At 48.6% G+C, this 14,132-nt stretch overlaps 1 protein-coding gene across 1 annotated transcript in view; it reads right to left on the bottom strand.

Moving 5' to 3' along the window:
• Nucleotides 1-986: 986 nt before the first annotated feature.
• The window catches only part of LOC135507192 (huntingtin-like), a 190,479-nt gene continuing 177,333 nt past the window's right edge, over nt 987-14,132 (bottom strand). The window contains exons 64-68 of the mRNA XM_064926780.1: nt 13,224-13,437; nt 9,047-9,155; nt 3,537-3,699; nt 2,212-2,372; nt 987-1,209 (exon numbers count right to left, since the gene is read on the bottom strand). Of these exons, the coding sequence (XP_064782852.1) occupies nt 996-1,209; nt 2,212-2,372; nt 3,537-3,699; nt 9,047-9,155; nt 13,224-13,437 (861 nt within the window). The 3' untranslated portion in view covers nt 987-995. The remainder of the gene's footprint in view (nt 1,210-2,211; nt 2,373-3,536; nt 3,700-9,046; nt 9,156-13,223; nt 13,438-14,132) is intronic.

Raw genomic sequence — 14,132 nt, 5'->3', positions numbered from 1 at the left:
CTAATCTTAAATGAGCCAATTATTTCTTTCTTTCAATTATTTCTCTAGAAGGGAGTCAAGTAAGAGCCTGTTTCTAGCTAGCAGTGTCCTAACCCTCTCCCTCTCTCTCTCTTCTCTCTGCCCCCCTCTCCCTCTCTCTCTCTCTTCTCTCTGCCCCCCTCTCCCTCTCTCTCTCTCTCTCTTCTCTCTGCCCCCCTCTCCCGCTCTGTCTCTTCCTAACACTGTAAAATGGCTTCCTCCCTCTGTCAGCTCTCTCCTGTATGTCTGGTACAGTAAGACACGCCTCCCTCTGTCAGCTCGCTCCTGTATGTCTGGTACAGTAAGACACGCCTCCCTCTGTCAGCTCTCTCCTATATGTCTGCCACTCATCTGTCATGTCTCTTTCCTTCTGGCTCTTCAACGATGACAGATCAGCAGCGGAGAGGGAAAGGAGATGAGGTCATCTGATTTGGACGAAGAAAGACTAGTTGCGTGTCCGTCCGTTGAATTGTTTGGTCTCTCTCCCTCTGTCACCGTCTCTCCTTCTCCCTCTGCCCCCCCCCCCGCTCTCTCTCTCCCTCTCTCTGCCCCCCCCCTCTCCCTCTCTGTGATGTCTGGTGATAGGAGCTACATGTCTCTCCCTCTCTGCCCCCCCCCCTCTCTCTCTCCGCCCCCCCTCTCTCTCTCTCCGCCCCCCCCCTCTCTCTCTCTCTCTCTCTCTCTGTGATGTCTGGTGATAGGAGCTACATGTCTCTCCCTCTCTGCCCCCCCCTCTCTCTCTCCGCCCCCCCCCCTCTCTCTCTCTCTCTCTCTGTGATGTCTGGTGATAGGAGCTACATGTCTCTCCCTCTCTGCCCCCCTCTCCCTCTCTCCGCCCCCCCCCCCCCCTCTCTCTCTCTCTCTCTCTCTCTCTCTCTCTCTCTGTGATGTCTGGTGATAGGAGCTACATGTCTCTCCCTCTCTGCCCCCCCCCCTCTCTCTCTCCGCCCCCCTCTCTCTCTCCGCCCCCCCCTCTCTCAGAGCGATGTGTCTTGGTGGATACTCTGCAGACAGTCCAGTAGTTGCTGATAGGTGTTGCCAGGCGAGGCCACGGTCTGGAAGACCGACTGGAAGGCTCTGCGGTCCAACTCCTCGTCCAGCTGGTGTCTGTAGAAGTCCAGGGCTACCAGACAGAACAAGCTGATGTCCACCACCTCACTCTTCCCCATTCGGCTGGTGACATGGGGCAGGCTGGGGGGGGGGGTTAAGGAGAGATGGAGGACAGTATGACTTCTACCACACACACTACCACACACTGATGACATGGGGCAGGCTGGGGGGGGGGTTAAGGAGAGATGGAGGACAGTATGACTTCTACTTCACTACCACACACTGATGACATGGGGCAGGCTGGGGGGGGGGGGGGGTTAAGGAGAGATGGAGGACAATATGACCTCTACTTCTCTACCACACACACTACCACACACACACACATTACCACAGACACAACCACACTACCACACACACTACCACACACACTACCACAGGCACTACCACACGCACTACCACAGACACACACACACACTACCACAGACACACACACACACTACCACAGACACACACACACACTACCACAGACACACACTACCACACACGACACACACACACTACCACAAACACAGACACACACTACCACACACACACTACCACACACTACCACAGACACACACACTACCACACACACAACCACACACACAACCACACACACAACCACACACACAACCACACACACAGACACACACACACTACCACAGACACTACCACAGACACTACCACACACACTACCACACACACTACCACACACACACACTACCACAGACACACACTACCACAGACACACACACACTACCACACAACCACACACGACACCACACACGACACACACACTACCACAGACACACACACACTACCACAGACACACACACAAACACACACTACCACAGACACACACACACTACCACAGACACACACACACACACTACCACAGACACACACACACACTACCACAGACACACACACACTACCACAGACACACACACACACTACCACAGACACACAACCACAGACACACTACCACACACACTACCACAGACACACACACACTACCACAGACACAACACACACTACCACACACACTACACACACACAAAGACACACTACACCCCCACCCGTCCCCCTCTCTAGTAAGGATACAGGGCAGAGACCCACTGGGAGGTGGAGGCAGAGATGAAGAAGCAAGACAGACTCCACGTGGCCATGGCAACTGGGGTTCTCTGGGTGAAGTTCGACAGAGACAGTAACACCCAGTCTGTCACCATACTGGACTGGCCTGTAGCATGGAGGGTCTGGAACACCTGGGGGAGGAGAGGGGGAGTTAGACAGAGACAGTAACACCCAGTCTGTCACCATACTGGACTGACCTGTAGCATGGAGGGTCTGGAACACCTGGGGGAGGAGAGGGGGAGTTAGACAGAGACAGTAACACCCAGTCTGTCACCATACTGGACTGACCTGTAGCATGGAGGGTCTGGAACACCTGGGGGAGGAGAGGGGGAGTTAGACAGAGACAGTAACACCCAGTCTGTCACCATACTGGACTGGCCTGTAGCATGGAGGGTCTGGAACACCTGGGGGAGGAGAGGGGGAGTTAGACAGAGACAGTAACACCCAGTCTGTCACCATACTGGACTGACCTGTAGCATGGAGGGTCTGGAACACCTGGGGGAGGAGAGGGGGAGTTAGACAGAGACAGTAACACCCAGTCTGTCACCATACTGGACTGGCCTGTAGCATGGAGGGTCTGGAACACCTGGGGGAGGAGAGGGGGAGTTAGACAGAGACAGTAACACCCAGTCTGTCACCATACTGGACTGGCCTGTAGCATGGAGGGTCTGGAACACCTGGGGGAGGAGAGGGGGAGTTAGACAGAGACAGTAACACCCAGTCTGTCACCATACTGGACTGGCCTGTAGCATGGAGGGTCTGGAACACCTGACGGAGGAGAGGGAGGGAGAGAGAGAGAGGGAGGGAGAAAGGAGAGAGGGGAAGGGGAGAGGGAGGAGAGGGGGAGAGGGAGGGGAAGGAGAGGGGGAGGGACAGAGAGAGGAGAGGGGGAGGGACAGGGGAAGGGAGAGAGGGAGGCGAGAGGGAGGGAGGGAGAAAGGAAAGAGGGAGAGAAGAGGGGGAGGAGGGAGAGAAGAGGGGGAGGAGGGAGAGGAGAGAGGGAGGGACAGGGGAAGGAGAGAGGGGAAGGGGAGAGGGAGGAGAGAGGGGAAGGGGAGAGGGAGGAGAGAGGGAGGGAGAGAGAGTTTGACAAAGACAGCAGAACCTATGGGGGAGAGAGAGAAAGAGAGGGAAGGAGAGAGAGAAAGAGGGAAGGAGAGAGAGAAAGAGAGGGAAGGAGAGAGAGATGGGGGAGAGAGAGAAAGAGGGAAGGAGAGAGAGATGGGGGGTAGCGAAAGAGAGAGTGAGTTGTCTGTCACACACCCACCTTTACTGTCCACCATTCTCACACTGACCTTGTAGACCACAGTAGCCATGAACTGTGGGTACGGCTGCTGATTGGACAGGAACTCTCCGATGACCTTGTTCATGACGTCCTGCGGAGGGAAGAAGTCGTCCAGGAACTGAGGAAGAATCCTGGCCACCACCCGCGCCTCGCTGGGTAAACCCTTACGGACCCTGGCACAACAAATGGAGGAAACATCGGGGATAACAGACATGGAGAACCAGATATCAGAAAACAACTGTGAGACTGGGTCCATTGTTAGACAATAGACAACCCCCCAAAAAAGACTGGCAACATTGTTAGACAACCCCCCCAAAAAGACTGGCTACATTGTTAGAAAATAGACAACCCCCTAAAAAGACTGGCCTCATTGTTAGAAAATAGACAGCCCCCCAAAAGACTGGCTACATTGTTAGACAATAGACAACCCCCCCAAAAGGACTGGCTACATTGTTAGACAATAGACAACCCCCTAAAAAGACTGGCTACATTGTTAGACAATAGACAACCCCCTAAAAAGACTGGCTACATTGTTAGACAATAGACAACCCCCCCCAAAAAGACTGGCTACATTGTTAGAAAATAGACAACCCCCCCAAAAAGACTGGCTACATTGTTAGACAATAGACAACCCCCCCAAAAGACTGGCTACATTGTTAGACAACCCCCCCAAAAAGACTGGCTACATTGTTAGACAATAGACAACCCCCCCAAAAGACTGGCTACATTGTTAGACAACCCCCCAAAAAGACTGGCTTCATTGTTAGACAATAGACAACCCCCCCAAAAGACTGGCTACATTGTTAGAAAACCCCCCAAAAAGACTGGCTTCATTGTTAGACAATAGACAACCCCCCCAAAAAGACTGGCTTCATTGTTAGACAATAGACAACCCCCCCAAAAAGATGGCTACATTGTTAGAAAACCCCCCAAAAAGACTGGCTACATTGTTAGACAACCCCCCCAAAAAGACTGGCTACATTGTTAGACAACCCCCCCAAAAAGACTGGCTACATTGTTAGACAATAGACAACCCCCCCAAAAAGACTGGCTACATTGTTAGACAATAGACAACCCCCTAAAAAGACCGGCGACATTGTTAGACAATAGACAACCCCCCCAAAAAGACTGGCTACATTGTTAGACAACCCCCCAAAAAGACTGGCAACATTGTTAGACAATAGACAACCCCCCCAAAAAGACTGGCTACATTGTTAGACAATAGACAACCCCCCCAAAAAGACTGGCAACATTGTTAGAAAACAGACCCCAAAAACCAGATAAATCAGTCTATGATGAGAAACCATCAAACCAGATATATAACAGTCTGTTGCCATGGTTAATATGAGAAAACATCACACCAGATATATAACAGTCTGTTGCCATGGTTAATATGAGAAACCATCACACCAGATATATAACAGTCTGTTGCCATGGTTAATATGAGAAACCATCACACCAGATATATAACAGTCTGTTGCTATGGTAAACCATCACACCAGATATATAACAGTCTGTTGCTATGGTAAACCATCACACCAGATATATAACAGTCTGTTGCTATGGTTAATATGAGAAACCATCACACCAGATATATAACAGGCTGTTGCCATGGTTAATATGAGAAACCATCACACCAGATATATAACAGTCTGTTGCTATGGTAAACCATCAAACCAGATATATAACAGTCTGTTGCCATGGTTAATATGAGAAACCATCACACCAGATATATAACAGGCTGTTGCTATTGTAAACCATCACACCAGATATATAACAGTCTGTTGCTATGGTAAACCATCACACCAGATATATAACAGTCTGTTGCTATGGTAAACCATCACACCAGATATATAACAGTCTGTTGCTATGGTAAACCATCACACCAGATATATAACAGTCTGTTGCTATGGTTAATATGAGAAACCATCACACCAGATATATAACAGGCTGTTGCCATGGTTAATATGAGAAACCATCACACCAGATATATAACAGGCTGTTGCTATTGTAAACCATCACACCAGATATATAACAGTCTGTTGCTATGGTAAACCATCACACCAGATATATAACAGTCTGTTGCTATGGTAAACCATCACACCAGATATATAACAGTCTGTTGCTATGGTAAACCATCACACCAGATATATAACAGTCTGTTGCTATGGTAAACCATCACACCAGATATATAACAGTCTGTTGCTATGGTAAACCATCACACCAGATATATAACAGTCTGTTGCTATGGTAAACCATCACACCAGATATATAACAGTCTGTTGCTATTGTAAACCATCACACCAGATATATAACAGTCTGTTGCTATGGTAAACCATCACACCAGATATATAACAGTCTGTTGCTATGGTAAACCATCACACCAGATATATAACAGTCTGTTGCCATGGTTAATATGATAAACCATCAAACCAGATATATAACAGTCTGTTGCTATGGTAAACCATCACACCAGATATATAACAGTCTGTTGCCATGGTTAATATGAGAAACCATCACACCAGATATATAACAGTCTGTTGCCATGGTTAATATGAGAAACCATCACACCAGATATATAACAGTCTGTTGCCATGGTTAATATGAGAAACCATCACACCAGATATATAACAGTCTGTTGCCATGGTTAATATGAGAAACCATCACACCAGATATATAACAGTCTGTTGCCATGGTTAATATGAGAAACCATCACACCAGATATATAACAGTCTGTTGCTATGGTAAACCATCACACCAGATATATAACAGTCTGTTGCTATGGTAAACCATCACACCAGATATATAAGAGTCTGTTGCTATGGTTAATATGAGAAACCATCACACCAGATATATAACAGTCTGTTGCCATGGTTAATATGAGAAACCATCACACCAGATATATAACAGTATGTTGCTATGGTTAATATGAGAAACCATCACACCAGATATATAACAGTATGTTGCTATGGTTAATATGAGAAACCATCACACCAGTTGTGTGTCTGATAGAGGGTTGTGAGGGTTGTGTGTCCGACAGAGGGTTGTGTGTCCGACAGAGGGTTGTGTGTCCGATAGAGGGTCGTGTGTCCGACAGAGGGTTGTGTGTCCGATAGAGGGTTGTGTGTCTGACAGAGGGTTGTGTGTCCGATAGAGGGTTGTGTGTCCGATAGAGGGTTGTGTGTCCGATAGAGGGTTGTGTGTCCGATAGAGGGTTGTGTGTCCGATAGAGGGTTGTGTGTCCGATAGAGGGTTGTGTGTCCGATAGAGGGTTGTGTGTCCGATAGAGGGTTGTGTGTCCGATAGAGGGTTGTGTGTGTGTCTGATAGAGGGTCGTGTGTCCGATAGAGGGTCGTGTGTCTGACTGGGTTGTGTGTCTGATAGAGGGTTGTGTGTCCGATAGAGGGTCGTGTGTCGATAGAGGGTCGTGTGTCTGATAGAGGGTCGTGTGTCCGATAGAGGGTTGTGTGTCCGATAGAGGGTCGTGTGTCCGATAGAGGGTCGTGTGTCCGATAGAGGGTCGTGTGTCCGATAGAGGGTCGTGTGTCCGATAGAGGGTCGTGTGTCCGATAGAGGGTCGTGTGTCCGATAGAGGGTCGTGTGTCTGACAGGGTTGTGTGTCTGACAGAGGGTCGTGTGTCCGACAGAGGGTCGTGTGTCCGATAGAGGGTCGTGTGTCCGATAGAGGGTCGTGTGTCCGATAGAGGGTCGTGTGTCCGACAGAGGGTCGTGTGTCCGACAGAGGGTCGTGTGTCCGATAGAGGGTCGTGTGTCCGATAGAGGGTCGTGTGTCCGATAGAGGGTCGTGTGTCTGACAGAGGGTTGTGTGTCTGATAGAGGGTTGTGTGTCCGATAGAGGGTTGTGTGTCCGACAGAGGGTTGTGTGTCCGATAGAGGGTCGTGTGTCCGACAGAGGGTTGTGTGTCCGATAGAGGGTTGTGTGTCTGACAGAGGGTTGTGTGTCCGATAGAGGGTTGTGTGTCTGATAGAGGGTTGTGTGTCCGATAGAGGGTTGTGTGTCCGACAGAGGGTTGTGTGTCCGATAGAGGGTTGTGTGTCCGACAGAGGGTTGTGTGTCTGATAGAGGGTTGTGTGTCTGATAGAGGGTTGTGTGTCTGACAGAGGGTTGTGTGTCTGATAGGGTTGTGTGTCCGAAAGAGGGTTGTGTGTCTGATAGAGTTGTGTGTCCGATAGAGGGTTGTGTGTCTGACAGAGGGTTGTGTGTCTGACAGAGGGTTGTGTGTCTGACAGAGGGTTGTGTGTCTGATAGAGTTGTGTGTCTGACAGAGGGTTGTGTGTCCGACAGAGGGTTGTGTGTCTGACAGAGGGTTGTGTGTCCGACAGAGGGTTGTGTGTCTGACAGAGGGTTGTGTGTCCGACAGAGGGTTGTGTGTCTGACAGAGGGTTGTGTGTCCGACAGAGGGTTGTGTGTCTGACAGAGGGTTGTGTGTCTGATAGAGGGTTGTGTGTCTGACAGAGGGTTGTGTGTCCGACAGAGGGTTGTGTGTCTGACAGAGGGTTGTGTGTCCGATAGAGGGTTGTGTGTCTGATAGAGGTTTGTGTGTCTGATAGAGTTGTGTGTCTGATAGAGGGTTGTGTGTCCGATAGAGTTGTGTGTCTGACAGAGGGTTGTGTGTCTGATAGAGTTGTGTGTCTGATAGAGGGTTGTGTGTCCGACAGAGGGTTGTGTGTCTGATAGAGGGTTGTGTGTCTGATAGAGGGTTGTGTGTCTGACAGAGGGTTGTGTGTCTGATAGGGTTGTGTGTCCGACAGAGGGTTGTGTGTCTGACAGAGGGTTGTGTGTCTGATAGAGTTGTGTGTCTGACAGAGGGTTGTGTGTCCGACAGAGGGTTGTGTGTCCGACAGAGGGTTGTGTGTCCGACAGAGGGTTGTGTGTCTGACAGAGGGTTGTGTGTCCGACAGAGGGTTGTGTGTCTGACAGAGGGTTGTGTGTCTGATAGAGGGTTGTGTGTCCGATAGAGGGTTGTGTGTCCGATAGAGGGTTGTGTGTCCGACAGAGGGTTGTGTGTCCGATAGAGGGTTGTGTGTCCGATAGAGGGTTGTGTGTCTGACAGAGGGTTGTGTGTCCGACAGAGGGTTGTGTGTCTGACAGAGGGTTGTGTGTCCGACAGAGGGTTGTGTGTCTGATAGAGTTGTGTGTCTGATAGAGGGTTGTGTGTCCGATAGAGTTGTGTGTCCGACAGAGGGTTGTGTGTCTGACAGAGGGTTGTGTGTCTGACAGAGGGTTGTGTGTCTGACAGAGGGTTGTGTGTCCGACAGAGGGTTGTGTGTCCGACAGAGGGTTGTGTGTCCGACAGAGGGTTGTGTGTCCGACAGAGGGTTGTGTGTCCGACAGAGGGTTGTGTGTCTGACAGAGGGTTGTGTGTCTGACAGAGGGTTGTGTGTCCGATAGAGTTGTGTGTCCGACAGAGGGTTGTGTGTCCGACAGAGGGTTGTGTGTCTGATAGAGGGTTGTGTAGACTGTGTTTATGTCCAGACGTGTTGTTGTCACAACCCTACCTGTCGAAGAGCACGGAGACCCTCTCCATGGCAACGATGACAGACTCGCTGTCGGGGGCCTGAGGGTCGACAGCGCCGGCCGGGCGACCAGGGCTGGCCTTCTCCTTGCCTGAGGAGAAAGCAACAGGACCCGAGGTCACCTCTGACCCCTGACCTCTAACCTCTGACCCCATCACCTCTGACCCCAACGCTGACTCTGCTGTCGACACTGAGGTACGCACCGCTGGGAGGATGAGAGGGTGATTCGTCGTGATTATTAAATTATTAAAACGATTGTTTGATAGAAAAGTTATTTTTATTCAGAGACAAAGCTGGTTTTGGCGGGTAGCCTGGGTACCAGTCTGTCTGGCTAACATTCCACACCTTGTACTCTTGTCATTGCAAATGTGGAATGTTAGCTAAACAGACTGGTACCCAGGCTAGTTTGTGAGGGAGGAGTTTGTACGATCGGGGTTAGTTAATTGGTAGGAGGGACTCTTGTTTTCCTGTCCTGGGAAGAAAGGGGATTCTTAGAATTGTTAGCATTAGCTAGTTACTTTATTATGTTAGTGTTAGCTATATTAGCTATAGCCTCTACATTGTTATGTTAGCGATAGCGATAGCAATAGCCTCTACATTGTTATGTTAGCGATAGCGATAGCCTCTACATTGTTATGTTAGCGATAGCCTCTACATTGTTATGTTAGCGACAGCAATAGCCTCTACATTGTATGTTAGCGATAGCTATAGCCTCTACATTGTTATGTTAGCGATAGCTATAGCCTCTACATTGTTATGTTAGCGATAGCTATAGCCTCTACATTGTTATGTTAGCGATAGCAATAGCCTCCACATTGTTATGTTAGCGATAGCAATAGCCTCCACATTGTTATGTTAGCGATAGCAATAGCCTCCACATTGTTATGTTAGCGATAGCAATAGCCTCCACATTGTTATGTTAGCGATAGCAATAGCCTCTACATTGTTATAATGGCTAATAGTTTGTTGTCTTGGAACTACATATATGCAGAGCTAGGCTAGTTATCATTAGTTAGATGATACTAGGTAGATGTTACCTGTGTACATGCAGGGCTAAGCTAGCTAGCGTTAGTTAGATGATACTAGGTATAGGTAGATGTTACCTGTGTACATGCAGTGCTAAGCTAGCTAGCGTTAGTTAGTTAGATGATACTAGGTAGATGTTACCCGTGTACATGCAGGGCTAAGCTAGCTAGCGTTAGTTAGATGATACTAGGTACAGGTAGATGTTACCTGTGTACATGCAGGGCTAAGCTAGCTAGCGTTAGTTAGTTAGATGATACTAGGTACAGGTAGATGTTACCTGTGTACATGCAGGGCTAAGCTAGCTAGCGTTAGTTAGATGACACTAGGTATAGGTAGATGTTACCTGTGTACATGCAGGGCTAAGCTAGCTAGCGTTAGTTAGATGATACTAAGTACAGGTAGATGTCACCTGTGTACATGCAGGGCTAAGCTAGCTAGCGTTAGTTAGTTAGATGATACTAGGTACAGGTAGATGTTACATGTGTACATGCAGGGCTAAGCTAGCTAGCGTTAGTTAGATGATACTAGGTATAGGTAGATGTTACCTGTGTACATGCAGGGCTAAGCTAGCTAGCGTTAGTTAGATGATACTAGGTATAGGTAGATGTTACCTGTGTACATGCAGGGCTAAGCTAGCTAGCGTTAGTTAGATGATACTAGGTACAGGTAGATGTTACCTGTGTACATGCAGGGCTAAGCTAGCTAGCGTTAGTTAGTTAGTTAGATGATACTAGGTAGATGTTACCTGTGTACATGCAGGGCTAAGCTAGCTAGCGTTAGTTAGATGACACTAGGTACAGGTAGATGTTACCTGTGTACATGCAGTGCTAAGCTAGCTAGCGTTAGTTAGATGATACTAGGTACAGGTAGATGTTACCTGTGTACATGCAGGGATAAGCTAGCTAGCGTTAGTTAGATGACACTAGGTACAGGTAGATGTTACCTATGTACATGCAGTGCTAAGCTAGCTAGCGTTAGTTAGATGATACTAGGTACAGGTAGATGTTACCTGTGTACATGCAGGGCTAAGCTAGCTAGCGTTAGTTAGATGACACTAGGTACAGGTAGATGTTACCTATGTACATGCAGGGCTAAGCTAGCTAGCGTTAGTTAGATGACACTAGGTACAGGTAGATGTTACCTATGTACATGCAGTGCTAAGCTAGCTAGCGTTAGTTAGATGATACTAGGTACAGGTAGATGTTACCTGTGTACATGCAGGGCTAAGCTAGCTAGCGTTAGTTAGATGACACTAGGTACAGGTAGATGTTACCTATGTACATGCAGGGCTAAGCTAGCTAGCGTTAGTTAGATGACACTAGGTACAGGTAGATGTTACCTATGTACATGCAGTGCTAAGCTAGCTAGCGTTAGTTAGATGATACTAGGTACAGGTAGATGTTACCTGTGTACATGCAGGGCTAAGCTAGCTAGCGTTAGTTAGATGACACTAGGTACAGGTAGATGTTACCTATGTACATGCAGGGCTAAGCTAGCTAGCGTTAGTTAGATGACACTAGGTACAGGTAGATGTTACCTGTGTACATGCAGGGCTAAGCTAGCTAGCGTTAGTTAGATGATACTAGGTACAGGTAGATGTTACCTGTGTACATGCAGGGCTAAGCTAGCTAGCGTTAGTTAGTTAGATGATACTAGGTACAGGTAGATGTTACCTGTGTACATGCAGGGATAAGCTAGCTAGCGTTAGTTAGATGACACTAGGTACAGGTAGATGTTACCTGTGTACATGCAGGGCTAAGCTAGCTAGCGTTAGTTAGTTAGTTAGATGATACTAGGTAGATGTTACCTGTGTACATGCAGGGCTAAGCTAGCTAGCGTTAGTTAGATGACACTAGGTATAGGTAGATGTTACCTGTGTACATGCAGGGCTAAGCTAGCTAGCGATAGTTAGATGATACTAGGTACAGGTAGATGTTACCTGTGTACATGCAGGGCTAAGCTAGCTAGCGATAGTTAGATGATACTAGGTACAGGTAGATGTTACCTGTGTACATGCAGGGCTAAGCTAGCTAGCGATAGTTAGATGGAACTAGGTACAGGTAGATGTTACCTATGTACATGCAGGGCTAAGCTAGCTAGCGTTAGTTAGATGATACTAGGTACAGATAGATGTTACCTGTGTACATGCAGGGCTAAGCTAGCTAGCGATAGTTAGATGATACTAGGTACAGGTAGATGTTACCTGTGTACATGCAGGGCTAAGCTAGCTAGCGATAGTTAGATGATACTAGGTACAGGTAGATGTTACCTGTGTACATGCAGGGCTAAGCTAGCTAGCGATCGTTAGATGACACTAGGTACAGGTAGATGTTACCTGTGTACATGCAGGGCTAAGCTAGCTAGCGTTAGTTAGATGACACTAGGTACAGATAGATGTTACCTGTGTACATGCAGGGCTAAGCTAGCTAGCGTTAGTTAGATGACACTAGGTACAGGTAGATGTTACCTGTGTACATGCAGGGCTAAGCTAGCTAGCGTTAGTTAGATGACACTAGGTACAGGTAGATGTTACCTGTGTACATGCAGGGCTAAGCTAGCTAGCGATAGTTAGATGATACTAGGTACAGGTAGATGTTACCTGTGTACATGCAGGGCTAAGCTAGCTAGCGATAGTTAGATGGAACTAGGTACAGGTAGATGTTACCTATGTACATGCAGGGCTAAGCTAGCTAGCGTTAGTTAGTTAGATGATACCAGGTAGATGTTACCTGTGTACATGCAGGGCTAAGCTAGCTAGCGTTAGTTAGATGACACTAGGTACAGATAGATGTTACCTATGTACATGCAGGTCTAAGCTAGCTAGCGATAGTTAGATGGAACTAGGTACAGGTAGATGTTACCTGTGTACATGCAGGGCTAAGCTAGCTAGCGATAGTTAGATGATACTAGGTACAGATAGATGTTACCTATGTACATGCAGGGCTAAGCTAGCTAGCGATAGTTAGATGGAACTAGGTACAGTTAGATGTTACCTGTGTACATGCAGGGCTAAGCTAGCTAGCGTTAGTTAGTTAGATGACACTAGGTATAGGTAGATGTTACCTGTGTACATGCAGGGCTAAGCTAGCTAGCGTTAGTTAGTTAGATGACACTAGGTATAGGTAGATGTTACCTGTGTACATGCAGGTGAGCATGAGTCCCAGTGCAGACATGGCTCTGTGAGGGCTTGGCATGTTAACCCTGTCGACACTCAGTTTAACCAGTGCCTCTCCGTCCATACGAGACAGCTGCTCCGACAGCAGGAGGCGCTCCAACCCACGCAACACACAGTGGTAGATCACTGAGGGGGTGGAGTCTTCACTGGCTGATACCATCACACCACACATCTAGAGAGGTGGAGGGGGGCGGAGCCAGAGAGAGGTGGAGGGGCGGGGCCAGAGAGAGGTGGAGGTGGGACGGAGGGAGGTGGAGGTGGGACGGAGGGAGAGAGAGGTGGGACGGAGGGAGAGAGAGGTGGGACGGAGGGAGAGAGAGGTGGGACGGAGGGAGAGAGAGGTGGGACGGAGGGAGAGAGAGGTGGAGGGGGGACGGAGGGAGAGAGAGGTGGAGGGGGGACGGAGGGAGAGAGGTGGAGGGGGGCGGTGGGGAGAGAGGTGGAGGGGGCGGAGCCAGAGAGAGGTGGAGGGGGGGGCGGAGCCAGAGAGAGGTGGAGGGGGGGCGGAGGGAGAGATTAGTACTAACCTGTATAACCCCAGCAGTACTAACCTGTATAACCCCAGCAGTACTAACCTGTATAACCCCAGCAGTACTAACCTGTATAACCCAGCAGTACTACAGTACTAACCTGTATAACCCCAGCAGTACTAACCTGTATAACCCCAGCAGTACTAACCTGTATAACCCAGCAGTACTACAGTACTAACCTGTATAACCCCAGCAGTACTAACCTGTATAACCCCAGCAGTACTAACCTGTATAACCCCAGCAGTACTAACCTGTATAACCCCAGCAGTACTAACCTGTATAACCCCAGCAGTACTAACCTGTATAACCCCAGCAGTACTAACCTGTATAACCCCAG

The sequence above is a fragment of the Oncorhynchus masou genome, chromosome 20, assembly GCF_036934945.1.
Source record: "Oncorhynchus masou masou isolate Uvic2021 chromosome 20, UVic_Omas_1.1, whole genome shotgun sequence".
NCBI classification, from domain to species: Eukaryota; Metazoa; Chordata; class Actinopteri; order Salmoniformes; family Salmonidae; genus Oncorhynchus; species Oncorhynchus masou.
Note: the sequence above shows the minus strand (reverse complement) of the source record. Positions and strands in the feature narration are given on the sequence as shown.